Here is an 18965-nt window from a genome sequence, read left to right on the forward strand (position 1 = left end):
GAACTTCTGGGAATTATTCTGAGAATGGAGGAAAAAAGGAAAGTGCAGATTCTTGAGCAAAAAAATAAAACAGGAGAATTAAAGAAAGGGAAAAGCAAAGCAGTTACTGAACTTAAAAGATTGGATTAGGGTCTCCAGGACGGGAGTGGGAAGAAAGAGAGGGGCAGGTCTCAAAAGGCTCATTCCAGATGAGAGTTAAAACACTCAGCTGGAATGTGCAGGGTCTCAACAATAAAGACAAGAGAAGCACTTTGAAATCTCTTATTCACAAGTGGGGAGTTGATATTATTTGCCTGCAGGAAACCAAAATAGAGACATGGAATCCATCTCTAATCAGGCAAATTTGGGGAAACAGATGGATCTCTTGGGCAGAAGTCAAAGCAATTGGTACCAAAGGTGGGATATTAATAATGTGGGACAAAAGAGCTTGGAAATGTGTTGATTTTGAAGCAGGAGCCTTTTCTTTATCATGTAGATTCGAAAGTCTTGCTGAGGATTTCAAATGGGTTTTTACTAGTGTTTATGGCCCTCATACCAATCCAGAAAGGGAGGATCTTTGGCTCGAGTTAGCATCTATCAGGGGATTGTGGTCTGACCTATGGGTCATAGGAGGGGATTTCAATGTGTGCAGATTTGTGGGGGAAAGATTGAACTGCGTTAGAAGATCAAAGGCGATGCTGGGCTTCTCCAACACTATTCTAGACCTGGATTTGATTGACCCTCCACTTCAGGGAGCACAATTTACCTGGTCAAGAGGGGAGGAGTCTCTCCAAGCCTCTAGAATTGACAGGTTCCTTATCTCAACAGAATGGAGCGAGATGTTCAATACTATCAAACAGTACCCCTTGCCTAGAGTTTTTTCTGATCATAAATCAATTATCCTGGAAAGTGGAGATTGGGAGACCACACCTTCTTATTTCAAATTTGAAAACATGTGGCTTCAAGCTGAGGGTTTCATGGACATGATAGAAGGATGGTGGATTTCTTACACTGTATTAGGCACCCCAGACTTTGTGCTAATGCAGAAACTAAGGAATCTCAAGAAAGACATTACTAAATGGAATAGGGAGGTCTATGGAACAATCGAGACTCAAAGGAACAAGGCACTCAAAGAACTTTGGAAGCTGGACCAGTTAGCTGAGCTCAGAGCTCTCTCTACAGAAGAGAAAGGTCAGACATTGAATCTCAAACTTGAAGTTCAGCAAATAGCAACCGCTGAAGAGATCTCATGGAGACAAAAATCAAGATGTTTATGGTTGAAAGAGGGGGATAAGAATACAAAGTTTTTCCAAAGAATGGCCAACTCTCATAGAAAGGGCAATACCATTGACAGACTCAAAATAGGGGATGAAGTAATTGAAGACAAAGGAAGGATCAAGGATGGTATTCTGGAGTACTACCAACAAATTTACAAAGAAACTGAATCTTGGAGACCCTCAGCTGTCTTTGAAGGTCTGTCAAGTCTCAACACAGTGGATAAAGAGGACCTTGAACTTCCTTTCACCGAAATGGAGATTTTAGAAGCTCTCATGACTTGTGCCCCTGACAAAGCTCCAGGCCCTGATGGTTTCACTATGGCTTTCTTTCAAAAATCATGGAACTTCATCAAAGCAGACCTGCTAGCAGCTTTTAATTTCTTTCATCAGAACTGCCAAATGGTGAGATCATGCAATGCCTCTTTCATTGCTCTTATCCCAAAGAAGAAAGGGGCCGCAGAGCTTAGAGATTATAGGCCTATAAGTCTTATAGGCAGTGTCTACAAATTGCTGGCCAAAATTTTAGCTAAGAGGCTCGGAAAAGTGGTGGATTCCTTAGTTTCTGGACAGCAGAGTGCTTTTCTGAAGAATAGACAGATCACTGATGCATCTATGATTGCCAATGAAGTGCTAGACTGGAAAATTAAAAGTGGTGAGACTGGGATCCTATGCAAATTAGATATTGAGAAAGCTTTTGATCAGCTTAACTGGGCTTATTTAGTCAACATTTTGAAGCAAATGGGTTTCGGGGAAAGGTGGATAAGGTGGATTTATTTCTGTATTTCGACAGTGAAGTTTTCAATTCTGGTGAACAGAAGTCCAGTTGGGTTTTTCTCTTCTCAAAAGGGACTCAGGCAGGGGGATCCATTGTCCCCTTTCCTCTTTATCATTGCGATGGAAGGATTATCTCAGCTGTTAGCAAAGGCCAAAGAACTTCAGTGGATTCAAGGGTTCCAAGTGGGCAGAAATCCTTCCACCTCAGTCTCAGTCTCTCATCTACTCTATGCAGATGACACCCTTATATTTTGTGGAGCTGATTGTCAGCAGGTCTCTAATCTCAACACTACCCTCATGATCTTTGAGGCCATCTCTGGACTTCATATCAACATGCGTAAGAGCACTATATATCCAGTGAATGAAGTGACCAACCTAGAAGCTCTTGTTGATATTCTTAGCTGCAAAACAGGTTCCTTTCCCACCACCTATTTGGGACTTCCTTTGGGTGCTAAATTCAAATCATCTGGGATATGGAGTGGGGTCATTGAAAGAATGGAGAAAAGACTAGCCACTTGGAAGATGCAATATCTCTCATTGGGTGGCAGGCTCACCCTCATCAAAAGTGTCCTAGACAGCATTCCCCCTTACTTTATGTCACTCTTCCCTATGCCAACCTCAGTTCTAAAGCAAATTGACAGGCTTAGAAGGAAATTCCTATGGGAAGGTAACAGTGTTACTCATAAATTCTCTTTGGTCAAATGGCAATCAGTTATTCAACCCAAAGGCCAAGGGGGGCTGGGGATTAGAAATCTTAAGTTTCATGACAACAGCCTACTCATGAAGTGGCTTTGGAGATATGGTCAAAATGAGGCAGGGTACTGGAAGGAAATCATCAAAGCTAAATATGGTATTCAAGACCACTGGACTGCAAAGAAAAGCAATGAACCACATGGTGTTGGAGTATGGAAACACATCAGTAGTCTCCAAGAGGAATTCTTCCAGGCTGTCTCATTCAAGGCTGGAAATGGGCTCAAGATCAGATTTTGGCAGGACAAATGGCTTGGGGACACTTTAGTAAAAGATTTATGTCCCTCACTATTTCTGATAGCTTCTAACAAAGAAGCAACATTAGCTCAATATAGAGTTAACAACTGTTGGACACCAATTTTAAGGAGAAACTTACAGGATTGGGAGGTTGATGATTTTCTTTCTCTATTAGAAAGTTTGGGACAAAGTACTTTGGTGGCAGATTTTCAGGACAGAATACTCTGGGGCAATTCTAAGGAAAAGATTTTCACTGTGAAGGAATGTTACAACAACTGGTGCTCTCAAAATAGCCTTTTAGAGGTTTGGCCTTGGAAGCTTGTATGGAGAACCAGACAGCCTCTCAGAGTTACTTGCTTCACTTGGACTGCACTGAAGGAAGCATGCCTAACACAAGACAATCTTAGAAGGAGAGGTGTAATAGTTGTTAACATGTGTACCATGTGCAAGCAGACCAATGAAAGTGTCAACCATCTATTTTTGCACTGCTCTGCAGCAGCTAGCCTCTGGTTTTTCTTCTACTCTATGCTTGGTCTACAATGGGTAATGCCCTTCAACATCAAAGATGCATATGCTAGCTGGATACTCTGGAGAGTTGACAAATCCATTAAAAGAATTTGGAGAATGATCCCAGCAGTAATTTTTTGGACCCTATGGAAGGAGAGAAACAACAGATGCTTTGAAGGAATCTCAACTCCTATTTGCTCTCTAAAGTCTAGGTGTTTAGTTAGTCTTTTTAGTTGGCATTTTTTTGCCCCTGTAAACAATGTGGGTAACTTTCTAGATTTTATCAGCTCCTTTTCTCTAGTTCAGTAGAGATAGGATATCTTTAGATTGTTCTACAGGTTTTGCCAAGCCTGCCAGCTTTTCCCATCTGTAACCTTGCATCTTCTTGATGTTTTACTAATGAATTTTATTACTTTACCAAAAAAAAAAAAAAATGCTGGTCATTCCAGATTGAGATTGCTGGTATTATTCCCTTTAACAGATTTTGTCATGGCTTTTTAGGTTATGAACGTAATCCTCATTTACTAAATTCTTGTTAGATTTTGTATTCCTTTTGTCTATATTGGTTTGGTGTTGGTTCCTCTCTTTAATACTCTTCATTTCCAGATTTATCTCATGGATATTCATATATGGTACACTTTATTATCTGCAATTGTTGGCGGTGTAATGGGAGCGCGGGCTCGCTTAGGGGAGGTATAGTATCAAATTTCGGCTCTCTTAATTTTCCCGGAAAACTTTGCTGCCTCTTGTGCATCTTCTTGCCAATTTAGTTGCATGCTGTTAATCTTTTATAGGCAACTTTATCCTGAAGTTATGTTTTCCTTTAAAATATTGAATTTCTCAGATACGCTCAATTGAGATGGTGCATAAACGTTTTGAGAGCTTTCCTGAAGCCTTCGTCAAGAACCTTGTGTCACCTCAGACAAAAAGGTGATGGCCCTCAAGTTAGGCAATTGTTCATCACCTATTATGTTGCTTATAATATATTGAAATTTTACATTTGCGCGGATCTTTTTTTCTTTTACATGGTGGTTGGTCAGCCCAGCTTTGTTCTAGCCAATTAAAAAAACATGTACTCTTTGAAATCCGCTTCTGATACTGCATTCCTGTAACATGTCTACTTTTATGCATTTACAGGATACCTATTGACAGACAATTATCAGAGGTGAGTCTCTTTGAAACCTTGAATGTGCATTCTGATCTCTATGGATTATCAATTTAGTAGTTCTGTTGCGTTTCTGTTTGTCCTTCGGTGCTTTTTCATTGATATGAATGTGATATGATTAAGGAGTCGTGACTATTTCTTAGTCGAACACTCCGGGGTAGCGTTTTGTGTATGTCTATAGTTAATATGTTCTTCCATTTTTTTAACAGTAACGATTTCCAAAAAAAAAAAAAAAATGTACTTCCATTTTGATGTCTATTGTTAAAAGTTTCTTCAATTTTGCAGACCTCTCAAGATAACAACAAAGCATATGCAGCTCTCTTTTCACCATTTTGGAATGAGATTATCAAAAGTTTGCGTGAAGAGGACTATGTCAGTAACAGGTAATTGTTTGATTCTTGTGACCCAATTTGGCACTTGTTCCTTTCTGTACAAATCTCTTGCTTTTCATTCTCAAATATTTACTTAACTGTTCCAATGCCCTGATTTACCTTAGGGAGATGGATTTACTTTCAATGCCTAGCAACACAGGAAGTCTACGACTTGTACAATGGCCTCTGTTTCTTCTCTGCAGTAAGGTGCTCCCAGCAGAATTTTTCTTATAATTTCTATATTGGGGAGCATCCACACACTGTTTGTAAATGGAGCAATTTTTACAGATCTTGTTGGCTATGGATTTGGCTTTGGACTGCCAAGATAGACAAGAAGATCTTTGGGCAAGAATACGTAGGGATGAGTACATGGCCTATGCTGTCCAGGAGTGCTATTACAGTATCGAAAAGATCTTATACTCTCTGGTTGATGGAGAGGGAAGACTTTGGTATGACTTTTTACATCTGGCAAACTAGATTTACCTTGTTTTTCTTGTTGCATATAGTTTGTTTGATGTGTTCTTGCTCTGAAGTGGTCAATATTCATGTTTTCCCTGATGGTAGGGTTGAACGAATATATCGCGAGATCAACAATAGCATAATGGAGGGTTCACTTGTGATAACCTTATCACTGAAGAAACTTCCAGTTGTGTTATCAAGATTTACAGCATTGACTGGACTTTTGGTAACGTTCTGCCTTGCTATATTGTTTGTGTTGAGATTATTAAGTAGTCCACTTGGCAACTGACCTCAACTGCCTATATGTATTATTATATCTGTTTACTGCAATGATTTAATCTTGTGTTCATGGCCTATGCTGCTCGGACTCTTCAAAAAAGTTGCCGAGTGCGTGTTGGATACTCCAAAAGTAGTACATTTTTGGAGAATCCAACACGGGTGCGACAACACTTTGGGAGAGTCCGAGCAACATAGTTCATGGCAGTGGATAGACAATTTGAAACTTCTTGTTGTAGGGATACAGATCCTAATATTTTCTGAATCACTCTTTTCTTTTAGAAAGTTATAGCAAACTTCTGTTCTGTATTCAGGGATTAGCCAATGCTGGTATAAGCAACGGCATATGGTTTTTGTTAATAGTGGTTATGTCGTACCAAATATGTTGCAACTTGAAACATCTAGTGCTTGTGGCTTGGATTTGGGCCAGGGGTGCTAGTGAGTCGGCCAGGGTAGCTTGGCTTGGATCAACTGCTCCTAATCCAAACTTGGCCTGTTTAAACAAGTAGCTTTCATAGCTTGAGCTTGTGCTTGAAGTCAGTGATTAGCACACACAAAATTGACAATTAGACTTGTTGCTCCCTAATGCACATGCAAGCATACGCGATCGTACAAGTGATAAAGTGATAAGATTAGAGTGTCGAACCTAAGAGACTTGTGAGTTACCATTAACTAAATTAAACTATCCTACTTATCTAAGTAAGAAATAAAACCCAAAGTTACAATAGTAAACTAACTCAAATATAAAAGAAAACAAATTATGAACTAATGTTTATGTTATAAATGAGATGCAATAGATCTAGGGCTATGGGCTATCTAACAATCATGTGTATTCTTCATTTGATTCAATTTCATAATTTATCTAGTTTACTAATTAACAGGATTGATATTATTGGTAAGAATCTCTCGAGTTCTTACTAGCCTATTCAAGTTACTTTCGTCTATGGTCATGAACCTTAACAAGAATGCATATATAAATCTTGTAAATAAATCAAGCAAGGCAATTTAGGTATATGTTGATCCTAAGTGTAAATCCGCTCCCCATTGTCCCGGGTTAAGAACTTACCCTATTTAATCCGATTTGCTATCTTGAATTACCACTTTCGAGTCCAACTTCTCCAACTTCAAGATTCGTAGATATTCGATTGATGATCAAGCAATCAAATAAGTAAGCTCAGGATTAAATAAATACACCAATATGATAAATTAATTAATTGAAATCAATATTCGAATAACGACCATTATGAAAGAACCATAACCCTAGAAAGTGAAGTTTAGCTCCACAAAGACATGGAAGAAAAACAACAAATCATCCAAAGAAACATAAAAACTAATAGTATGTAGGAGAAAGGTAGAACTCAATCAATTCTGGCATCCACGGTGGCTCGTTGCTCTTTTTCCAGGTCACAAGTTATCTCAAAATCGTGTAAAAGGATGTATTTATAGATTGTAAGGATGCTGTAGACTCCCAAACAATGTCCTGATTGGATCAGGCAGTTAATCAGGAAAACTGCCTGGACGCCACACGGGGCGCGGTGCACTTGCTGGTGTGCCAGACAGGTTGCATTTTAGAATTTGGACTTCAATGCTATGCCAATGCGACATCTAGGCACCACACAGTCAGGGTGGACGCGACACCCACCGCGACGCGGCAGGTGGCGCGCTGTGCGTCTGGAACTTCTGCTCTTGCTTTGTGTCGCTATGCCAATGTTGTGCCATTTCGTAGGTAAATGGTGCGCGGCATCCACCCGACGCGCTAGGTGGCCCAGCAGTGTTGTCTGATTCAGGCGACTTGTTTTCCATGCGCCACCAACACGATGTCATATCACGGCAAGTCCTGAAATGCTCCAAAACGCTCCAAAATATCACTAAGTGTTGATTGCAACTCTACAACCATGCCATGTCATGGTGGCGACTCACGTTTGGTGGTTTCTTGCTCGTTCCACTCCGGTTTAGCTCCAAATAGCTCGAAACTCACATATTCATCAAAATATACCAATATAAGCACAATCACTTGAAATTATACTTCAAAAGACGATAAAAGTACTAAAATGTGGGCCAATAGTGGCTAAGTATGTTGTTACCTTCTCAAAAGAAAAAAAATGGCTTAGTATATGCATTTTAGGCCGAACACTAAAACTGCCTTAAAATTGAATGTGAATCTTTATACCCAGTTCCTCAAACTTGAGCATGTATAAATAGGCACAAGTAAGGATATAACAAAAAGATTATAGATTCTCAAAATGTAATGAGAATCTTAGATGAATGTATTATAGGCAAACAAGAACCGGTTCATTAAAAAAAGGAGAGGAAATCCAACAATCAAGACTTCACCAGTTCATTAAAAAAAAGTAAGTGAATAATCAAGACTGACTTTAAAAATTGGCATACCTATAATACTTAGTGACTTTTCCAATATATCATTTTGAAGCAATGATTGTTCATATAATTAGTAGGCGTTTGGCCATAGAAACTTAAATAATTTTCACTTTATTTCGAATTTTTGAAATTGGTGTTGTGCTTGGTTATAGTTTTTTTGCAAATAATATTTGGTTCTTTGAATGTACTGAAAGTGGAAAAAGTGAAAACAAGGTCTTAGGTATTTTCCAAATTTCAAATTTTCCGGGAAAAAGTGAATAATTCTTATGGCCAAATGGGCACTTAGTCTCACCAGTGGCATTTTTACAACATTAGTTAAAATGTGGTTTCAAATGTATCTCAGCCAAGAATAAACAACTCATATTTTGTACTCACTCTCTTTGTTATTGTGCTGAACCAAAAGTGGGCTACCAAATTAGGTCAGAGGGAGCATATATCAGGGGTTGTGGTATTTAATGTAATCCCATGTCTAGATCATGAATGAGAGTAAGATAAAATGAGCCTGCAGTTTAAATGTCCGGGATGTTGAAATCAACAAAATCTTACGGCGGCAAATCTAGCAGGCTTCCTAGAAATAGGCCTCCCGTAAAGATTGTTCGTAGTGTTTCACTGACTGCATCACACAGATAATCTATGTTTAACACCTGCTCTGTGTTGTTACTCTGATTACAATTTATTTGCTATTTTTTGATTCTTGCTATATCATCTTTTATGTCTCTGACAGTGTTTTTAGTTAATTATATGCGTTCACCCTTAGGAAACGTTATTAGTCTCAGTTCTTATTTAGTTATTTTTAATACATCGTGTGCTTTTATGGTTCATATCACTCATGTCTGCTGTTGTTTTTCCAAATTCTTGTGCCATTGCAGATTCGCAATGAAACTCCTGAACTTTCAAAGGGTGCTGCCAAAGCTATGTATGATCTGTATGAGGTTGTTACCCATGATCTGCTGTCATCCGATTTAAGGTGAATCAAATTGTATGATTATTGTTCTCAAACTTCAACTGGTTTTTTGTTTGGGACGTTTTGAGAGTTAAATATGTTCTTAATCTGGGCAGGGAGCAGCTTGATACTTGGAATATATTAGCAAGGGCAAGGAATGAGGGCCGACTCTTTTCTAGGGTGGAGTGGCCTAGAGATCCTGAAATTGTATGAGCCTAGTACTTCTATTGAATTTGTTGCTGATCTGTCATGCTATTGTACAGAATCTTTCTTAACATTTTTTTTGCCGTTAGTCTCCTTTGTTGATACACTAAGCTGTTAAATATCTTGTGCTTCTTACAGAAAGAGCAGGTGAAAAGGCTGCATTTACTTCTTACTGTGAAGGAATCGGCTGCTAATATTCCTAAGAATCTCGAAGCAAGAAGAAGACTGGAGTTCTTTACAAATTCTTTGTTTATGGACATGCCACCAGCAAAGCCAGTTAGTGAGATGATGCCATTCTGGTATTTTGATGCTGTCACCTTGTTTTTTAGTTGAATATTTGACATAAGAACAAAATCTGGATATTTCTTAATATGGTTATATTGGGAACAGTGTCTTCACCCCATACTATAGTGAGACAGTGCTATATAGTTCTTCTGATCTGCGAGTCGAAAATGAAGATGGCATATCTACCCTTTTCTATCTTCAGAAAATATATCCAGGTATCTTTTTCATTTGGTCTGTTACTATACTTATCCCATCTTGTACATAGCTGTTGAGACTTTCTTCTTGGTAGATCTGCTACATCTTGGCTTTAATTTTCTTCACTTCGTGTTCTTCTGTTTACATTAGAGAAGTTCAGAGAAATGTTTTTCCTACTCTTCAATTTTGATTAACCATTTAACTAATCGCGCTTGTTTAAATCAATAATTTAGATTAATTGTGTGGTTGCTTGATATGTCACATGGATCCTTCATCTCATTGACGTACTTGTGTCGGATGGGTATGACCTGGGTGTGGTTACTTTGTGCATATTCTTTATAATGCACTAAGAGTTTGCAAAAAATCTACACGTGCCTCATCTGTGTACTTGTACCCGTATCCAGTATGGACCCATTACGAGTCCGTGTGACACAGGCTCTACACAAGTGGTCAGGTTAATTTCATGTTTGATTACTTCTTAGTTCTTTCTGTAAAACGGAAGAGAAGAATGTTAAGTTTGAACCAAATGCTTAATGTATCAGTTATAAGAATACTGTCTGCGGAGGTTTTTGAGGAAATTCGTCTTAATTAACTGAAATTTAACTAAGTAATATACATTAAGGAAATACAAAAGAAGGCCAGTGATCTGTAAATAACTTTGTATGACTTTCTCTTCTATGTTTTTGTATTTCCTCTGTTTCCTTTCCTTTTCTATTTGTATTTGTTTATTATTGCTATCGTTGAATCCTGTGCTTTATAACGACAAACTCTCTTATTTTATTGTTCCACAAGATTTGAATTCGGGTATTTCCTTCAATTGGGTGGCCTTCACTTCGTCTTGCAATTAATTACTGGTCATTTTCATGTAAGCGTTTAAATTTTGGTTGTTATAGTCTATATTGTGTTATTTGTAAAAAATATATATTTGTTTAGATTCTAGTTCACTTCTAGGGTGCGCGTGATCGAGATAAAGGAGTACCAATTCGAGTCAAAATGCATAAATGCAGGCTGCAAGAGTACCGATTCGAGGAAAACTTTGAATACTAGATTTGACCTCAAAATAATAGGGGTTAAAGTCGGCTAGTGAGATATGATGGGGGATAATCTTCATCGTATAGACGAAAACTGTCCGGATCACCAGTTAAGGCTCCTAAATGACTGCTCAGTGATAAAGGAGGTAGGGGTCAGAGACAACCAAGAGGATTGCCTCGAAGCAGCCACCCAATTATTAAGTACTTAAATCTTAAAAATGTAATGCTTTATAATTTAAAATTGTGATCACTTTAAAACTGTCCTCCAGTAGTTATTTTTTTTTAGAATGGGAAGTGAAAAACAAAAGGGTCTTATGGGGCTTGAAGTGAAGCACACTATTTATTGAATTAAAAAAATTACCGTCCATATATGGATTTAGTATTTGTGAATATAAAGTTACTAACTCAACATCCAACATATAATAAAATGACGCTAGTCATTATTACTGTATATTGGACATTCATGATACTAATTCCTTATATAAAAAATGACAATTTGTTTCCTAATTCAATCGGTAATGATATTAGACCAAGTTCTCAGCATAAAACATCATTAGACAATATATTAACAATGTCATTGAAATATGAGGCTGTTATGGAAAAACAAGGAAGCCTTGAAGTGAGAGACTCATGATCTTGAACAAAACTCTACTTGAAAATGGTTAAGGAGATTCAGGGTGATGGAGCAATCATTGTGGAAGGGCTGATAGTGGAAAAGTATGACACAAAAGTTGGGGAATGAAGGATGAGTGATGTCACACTCCCTGCTCGTGTTCGGTTTGTGGAGAAACATCATGAAAGTTAGGGAGAAATTTCAGTGGCCAGATAACTTTTCGGATGGGTGATGGGATTAGTTTTTGGGTCCATTGATGGACGTTGCATACTTCTCATAATGTTTATGTTGAGTTTCGTGCCCGATAGAGATGACAGTGTTGGTGTCTCACTTGTTCGCGGATGATACCTTTTTTTTTGTGATGCAGATGAGACCAAACTAGATTACTTAGGCCAAGTTCTCACTTGGTTTCAGGCGGTTTCTTGCCTGAAAATTAATTTGAGGAAGTGAGATTATTCATGTTGGGGAGGTGAATGATATTTAATTGCTCGCTTAAGTATTGAATTGCAGGGTTGGGGCTCTTCCGACTAAATATCTTGGAGTACCATTAGGTGCGTTGAACAAGGATCATATGGTGTGGAATTCGATTTTTCAGACTGTTGAGAAGAGGCTAGCAGGGTAGTGGAAAAAATATTTGTCCAAAGGGCAGGAAGGAAGTGCTCACCAAGAGTACTTTCTCTAGCATCCTCACTTACTATGTCTTTGTTTCATGCTCCCAACTTCGGTTTGGAAAGGACTCAGAGAAATTTCCTATGGGATGCAGCAGATGGAGCAAGGTGCTGCGGTGGGAGACTATCACTTCTAGAAAACGGGGAGGTCTTGGCAAAGATTTGAAGGTCTTTAGCAAACCTTTATTGGGCAAGTGGCTTTCGAGGTTTGGGATGGAGGTACAAGCTTTGTGGAGGGGGTGATAGATTATCATTGATAGTTGATAAATTTTTTGAGAATGTTAATTTTTTTTTTTTTTTTTTTTTTTTTATGAATGAATCACTATTAGTTTAAAAATATTGAGTTACAGAAGAGGGTTGGAGAATTAGAGCTATCAATTTGCATTCAAGGTCGGAGACAGCAGGAGAGTATGTTTTTTGGGACATAGTAAGTGTGGGTACTTTTTATTGAAAGAAGAATTTCTTGCCAAAGAGACTTGTCAATTCAGCAAATTAGGGGGACACAAGGTGGCGAAACTTTATGGGATTTGAGATATAGAAGGGAATTTCTAGATTGGGAAGTAGTGGAGTTCCAGAGATCGCTAGCCTTTCTACATAGGCAAGATAATCCGGTTGATGATTCCGATGTTTGGAGGTGGGTTTTGGGAAATAATGGAACGTTCTTTGTAAAGTGTTTTTATGAGAAACTCGTGGTTAAGGAATAGATGAATTTCCATGTAATGTAATATGGATTCCAAAGGTGTTGAGGAAGGTGTGCTTCTTCAGTAGGGATGATTTTGATAGCGGAAAATCTTAGAAAACGGAAGATTGTCTATGTCGGTGTTACATGTGCAAGGAGGCAGGCGAGGACGTGGATCACCTTCTCTTACATTGCGGGCTAACTGTGAGGCTATGTTGGGATATATTCAGGTGGTTTGGCACTGTTTAGACAACGCCAAAAACGGTGAAAGATTTGATGTTCAGTTGGAAGAGCGGGAGAAGGAAGAGAAGATGAAGGGCTTGGAACGTGGTTCCACTTGCTTTAATGTGGGTAGTTTGGAGAGAGAAGTAAGAGAGCTTTTGAAGGTGTTGAGTCAAGTTTCTCTCAATTGAGGAGTAGTCTCCGTTCTCTTGTTTTCTTTTGGTGTGAATAAAAAGTTCCTACCAACAACGGTTGTGGTGGAGTGGTAAGTACTTCTCCATCCTTAACTAGAAGTCTCGGATTCGAGTCCCTGGGTATGGAATCGCCTTTGTTAGGCAGCGCTTTACTCCCTAATGTGGGACTTTCCGGCGCGAATCAAGATTTAGTCAGTCCCCGATGTGGGTACCAGACACTGGGTGAGAAACCAAAAAAAAAAAAAAAAGTGAACAGAAAGTTCCTGTTTGTATAGATGATTGGGGGAAGTCTGTAGAGTCTTTACCTCTTGGTATACCCTTTGTACATGACCAGTTTGGCCATGTTTATTAATGAAATACATTTACTTGATCAAGAAAATGGCAATGCAACAAATCTGCAAGGTATAAGAAGATTGTTCTTTGAGATCTAAGATTTCGTAGGAACTTTTAGGATTGGGTGATAGGGAGGTTTCCATATTAAAAAGGAACTACTTTACAAGCAGAGCATGTTACACATTTTACCAGATTCATGCTGATGGGTTTAAGGAGAGACAAGATGTTCTTAAGTAAAGCTTACTACCAGAAACTGTTGGTGAGAGAGGAGGTGGTTTTTTTGCATGTTTTTGATAAAGACTCTTTTTTCCTGATCAAACAAAGTCACGATTTTATTGACACTAAGAAGAAGAGTTGAAAAAGGGGGTTAAGCTTGACCTTTTGCTACAAGATGCGAGTTCATACTATGGCTGAGCAACCTTTCTATCAAATACACAAAAGATTCGTCAATAAGTGATAGTAAGCTGTAGATTCAAGGTGGTTCATAGTTGAGCATACTTGGACTCTTCTTCTTGACTCTGAATGAAGGTAATTGCCATCTATCAGTGTTTGACAAGCCTTTTAATTGTCTTGGGAGGTCAGCAAAAGTATAATATATACAATTGTTCTCTTGATTGTGGCTTAGAGAAGCTAGCTTATCAGCAACGGATGGTTTTGAGTTGGCTCCAAGTATAGTAAAGGGATAGACGCGAAGAGAAGCCCAAGAGCATGGAATGTTGCCTCTCTAACCTTATGTGGGTTATTTGGAAAGAGTTCAATATAGAGCATTTGAAGGTGTGGAGAATGCTATTTTAAACTTGAGGAGTACTCTCTTGTTTTTAGTTTGTTTTTGGTGCACCCACGAGGTTCTTACTTGTATAGGTGATTGGGTGAGTGTTATAGAGAACCATATTTTGGTGTAGAGATTCTCTACATTTTGATTAAATTGAAATTGACTTAAACAAAGGAATTGCAGAGCTTTTGATTGGGTGGAAAATGACTTTGTATATTTTCTTAATAACCTCCTGATTTTATTTAATTTTTTGTGCACACACGAGGTTCCTGCTTGTATAGGTGATTGTGTGTCTTTGTAGTGAATTATATTTTTGTGAAGTTCTCTACTTCTTGGTATAATGCTTGTTTACGGGAGTATTATAATTTTTTATCTTGTTCACCTCGTTTGATAAGATAATGCCTCTATGATCAATCGCTCTGCCTTATGTATTTTGTCTTTCCTTACTGCTGTATGGTCTTAATCTTTGTCACTGTGTATGACCCATATTATAGATGAGTGGGAGAATTTTTTGGAGCGGATTGGTCGAGGTGATAGTGGTGATAATGACATTCAGGAAGGCTCCAGTGATGCCTTGGAGCTTCGGTTTTGGGCGTCTTACCGGGGCCAAACTCTAGCTAGGACAGGTTTGATTGGTCTCATGATAATTATGTTTCTATATTTGGTGGTGTAGTATCTTCTGATAATGCTAGTTATTGTTTTTATGTGGTTTTGTATACAGTTCGTGGTATGATGTATTACAGAAGGGCATTAATGCTACAAAGTTACTTGGAAAGGAGAGCGCCAGGAGGTTGGTAATATTTTTTATTTGTTGTTATGTCAAATGGAAAGCCTGAATTTACTGATGTAGTTTTTCCTTATCTTTTGCAAGGAGTGGATGGTCATTCTCAGACAAACTCTCTCACGAGTCAAGGGTTTGAATTATCACGAGAAGCACGGGCTCAAGCTGATTTGAAGTTTACTTATGTGGTTTCATGCCAAATTTATGGGCAGCAAAAACAGCGAAAGGCTCCAGAGGCTACTGATATTGGTCTTTTATTGCGAAGGTCTGCATTAATATTTTGTTTCTTCTGATGCACCATTTCAGATGATATTTTTATCAGTTAGGTTTTTTTTGTTCTTATATAATATTGCAAAATATCTTCAACTATTTCTTTTGATCTCCATTTTTTTTTACCCGTAATAGGTATTGGTATATACCCGGATTTTGGTCTTTCATGAGCAGTTGACAAGGTCGATGAGGTGTTGTAATTGTTGTGGACTCTAGATAATTTTCTTTTGGCATATTGCAAGGGAGCACCCAATACCTTGCTATGATGTCAAGTTTGAGTCTTTTTTTGGTGAAGTAATTAAAATGTATTAGAATGGCATCAAGAAGATGCAGAGGTTACAACTAAGCATAGAGCTGCTTCAAACAAGAATTAACATGAAGCTAGCTGAGCAAAAATCTGTAAACCAGTCAAAAGATCCAAAAAGATATCCCCTAAGACCCTACTGTGCTAGAGTTAGGGAGCTAACAAAATCCAAAAAATTATCCACACTGTTTATAGGGGAGAAAAAGTGCCAACTGAAAAGAGTAACTAAACATCTAGCCTTAATGAAACTTATGGAGGTTGATATTCCATCAAAACATCTGCAGTTTCTCTCTTTCCAAATACTCCAAAAGATTGCTGCTGGGATCATCCTCCAGATCCTTTTGATGGTCTTGTCAACTCTCCATCATATCCAGCTAACATAAGCATCTTTGATGGAAAAGGGCATCACCCATTGGAGGCCAAACAAAGAGAAGAAGAAATGCCATATGTTAGCTGTTAAGGGGCAATGCAAAAAAAGATGATTGACACTCTCATTGTCTTGTTTGCAGAAAAAACATCTATTGATGAGAATGATGCCCCTTTTCTTGAGATTGTCTTGAGTAAGGCAAGCCTTATGAAGGGCTGTCCTGGTAAAACAGGAGACCCTAAGAGGTTGTCTTGTCCTCCAAATATGTTTTCAGGGAAAATCTTCAAGGATGCCATTCTGGGCACACCCAAACTTGTAACTTTCTTTCATAGTGTAGAACCCTTGCTTGGTGCTGCCCCAAAGTAATCGTGTTTAGCCCAAGATTAATTACAATAAGCGTGAATAACAAATATATGGACAAACAAATTGTAGAAACATAACGATAAAGTGAAATAACGATTATATAGGGTCATCTCTTCAAGAGAGGCTCACTGGCAAGGAAAGATATGTCTTAGAGTCTTGATGATGACACTGAAGTGCACATAAAGCGAGGCGAAGCGCTTAACGTGTTTTGAGCCTCGCTTCAGGGCTTAAGCACGCTTTAAGCGCGCCTTTGACAACACTGGATTCATTCTCCTGGTACAGCTTCTGATAATAATCAAGAATACCCGCCTTTATCAGCCCCTTGTCTTCAATTAAAACATCCCCTATCTTCAATCTGTCAATGCAGTTACCCCTTCTATGTGAGTTGGCCATTCTTTGGAAGAACTTAGTATTCTTATCTCCTTCTCTCAGCCATAAACATCTGGATTTTTGCCTCCATGAGATCTCTTCAGCCATGGCAATCTGTTGAATCTCAATTTTCAGATTAACTGACTTCAAATTCTCCTCTGTAGTATGAGGTCTTTATTCAGCAATTTGGTCTAGCTTTCCCAATTCCATGAGGGCTTTGTGTCTTTGAGAATCAATCTTACCAAAAACCTCTTTGTTCCATTTAGTGGTGTCCCTCTTTAGATGTCTAAGCTTCTGGATCAGGACATAGTCAGGAGTGCCCAAAGCAATGTACGAATTCCACCAATCTCTTACCATGTCTAGGAATCCACCTGATTGAAGCCACATGTTCTCAAATTTGAAATAAGAGGGTGAAGCATCCCAGTCCCCACTTTCCAAGACAATAGGCTTGTGGTCAGAGAACACTCTTGGCAATGGAAACTGTTTAATAGCACTGAACATTTCACTCCACTCGGGTGAGATTAAAAACCTGTCAATTCTTGAGGCTTGTATAGGTTCCTCCCCTCTTGACCAGTTGAATTGAGCTCCTTGGAGAGGAGGATCAATCAATGCTAAGTCTTGAATGGTGTCAGAGAAGCCCAACATAGCTCTTGATCTTCTGGTGCAATTCATTCTTTCCTCCTCAAACCTACATACACCTCCAATTACCCACAAATCAGACCACAGACCCCTAATAGCTGCTAGTTCAATCCAAAGTTCATTTCTCTCTGGGTTTGTGTGAGGCCCATAAACCCCTGAAAGAACCCATTTAAAATCTTCAGTAAGACTGTCAAATCTACAAGAAAGGGAAAAGATACTAGCTTCAGAGTCAACACAATTCCATAATCTTTTGTCCCACATTATCAGGATTCCTCCTTTGGTACCAATTGCCTTAAGTTCAGCCCAAGCTATCCTCCTATTTCCCCAAATTTGTCTGATTAAAGTAGTATTCCATTCATCTATTTTGGTTTCCTGTAAACAGATGATGTCTGCCCACCATTTGAGATTTCAAGGTGCTTCTCTTATTTTTATTGTTAAGCCCCTGCACATTCCAGATGATTGTTTTGACTTTCATCTAGAAAGAACCTTGTGAGACCTGCCCCTTTCCTTCTTTCCACTGCCCTCTTGATTCTTGAAGTCCCCAAGCCAATTTTTTTAGTTCAGCATCTGCTTTGTTCTTCCCTTTCCTAGAATCCCCATTTTCAACTTTTGCTCTTGCATTTGTAGTTTTCTCCTTTCCTCCATTCTAAGAATAATGTCAAAAATTTCATGTTTGAAACCTATTACATTCACCCCCAAAGCCTTGCAAGCTTTCATCATTGTCAATTTCGACCATTTAGAAGTTTCCACCACCACAGGTGTATCAACAATTGGCAACTGCTCACCATCCCAATGCCAAGGAAGTGGTAAGAAACTGTTGAAAGAGTGAGCAGTGATACCCGAATCTGACTCCTCACGAGGAGAATTTGAATGAATGGTGTGACGGGCATACTGTACATGTCTGCTTCATCGTCTGCCTCTAATTGTGAAATTGCTCCATCGGAAGGATCCCAATCTCTAAGTTTGGATGCTTGAATTTCCAATTCGAAGGGATCAAAAGAGACCGCTGCCTGAGAAGAAGAGGGAGGTCTGAGAATGCAAGGATCAATTTTGGAGGCAGTGGCTCTCCATATTTGCGTTGCTCTGTAATTTCGTTTATGTCTGCTTCTGGTTGGGCCCTTGGAATAAAAGCCGTTGTTCAGATCTCTTGTGGCTTTCCCTTTGTGGGCTTTTCCTTTGTTGCTGCTGATTTTAGTTCCCCTGTTTTGGGACTTCCCATTAAGAGGTAAAACCCTTAATTTGTTATTTGTTTTAACAGCCCCTGTGCCCCTCACGTGCTCCTCACATGCCAATTTCAAATTTCCTTCACGTGCGATAGTGTGTAAAGAGGACTCTGACTCCTTCTGTCGTACAGTATTTTCTGACCCATTCAAAGACCCAGTGGATAATGGAGGAGACCGGATCTCCAGGAGAATCGATAATTCAAATTTCCAACCTTGCAAATCAATACTCAAACTCGCCGGAATCTGCTTGCCGGTATTCTTGATGCAGATACGAGCCCAGAAAAAATGGGTTCTTTCCTTTGTATCTTCGTCAACACCGATGAAGCCTCCACATTG

At 38.9% G+C, this 18965-nt stretch overlaps 1 protein-coding gene across 1 annotated transcript in view; it reads left to right on the top strand.

Annotated features, from left to right (window-relative positions):
• The window catches only part of LOC132632534 (callose synthase 10), a 66376-nt gene that overhangs the window by 23202 nt on the left and 24209 nt on the right, over positions 1-18965 (top strand). The window contains exons 21-34 of the mRNA XM_060348507.1: positions 4131-4217; positions 4369-4454; positions 4662-4689; positions 4975-5072; positions 5186-5267; positions 5349-5509; positions 5625-5745; positions 9044-9141; positions 9234-9324; positions 9460-9620; positions 9712-9821; positions 14808-14939; positions 15035-15103; positions 15185-15359. Coding sequence (XP_060204490.1) covers positions 4131-4217; positions 4369-4454; positions 4662-4689; positions 4975-5072; positions 5186-5267; positions 5349-5509; positions 5625-5745; positions 9044-9141; positions 9234-9324; positions 9460-9620; positions 9712-9821; positions 14808-14939; positions 15035-15103; positions 15185-15359 — 1499 coding nt within the window. The remainder of the gene's footprint in view (positions 1-4130; positions 4218-4368; positions 4455-4661; positions 4690-4974; positions 5073-5185; positions 5268-5348; positions 5510-5624; positions 5746-9043; positions 9142-9233; positions 9325-9459; positions 9621-9711; positions 9822-14807; positions 14940-15034; positions 15104-15184; positions 15360-18965) is intronic.

This window comes from Lycium barbarum, chromosome 3 (genome assembly GCF_019175385.1).
Source record: "Lycium barbarum isolate Lr01 chromosome 3, ASM1917538v2, whole genome shotgun sequence".
NCBI lineage: Eukaryota > Viridiplantae > Streptophyta > Magnoliopsida > Solanales > Solanaceae > Lycium > Lycium barbarum.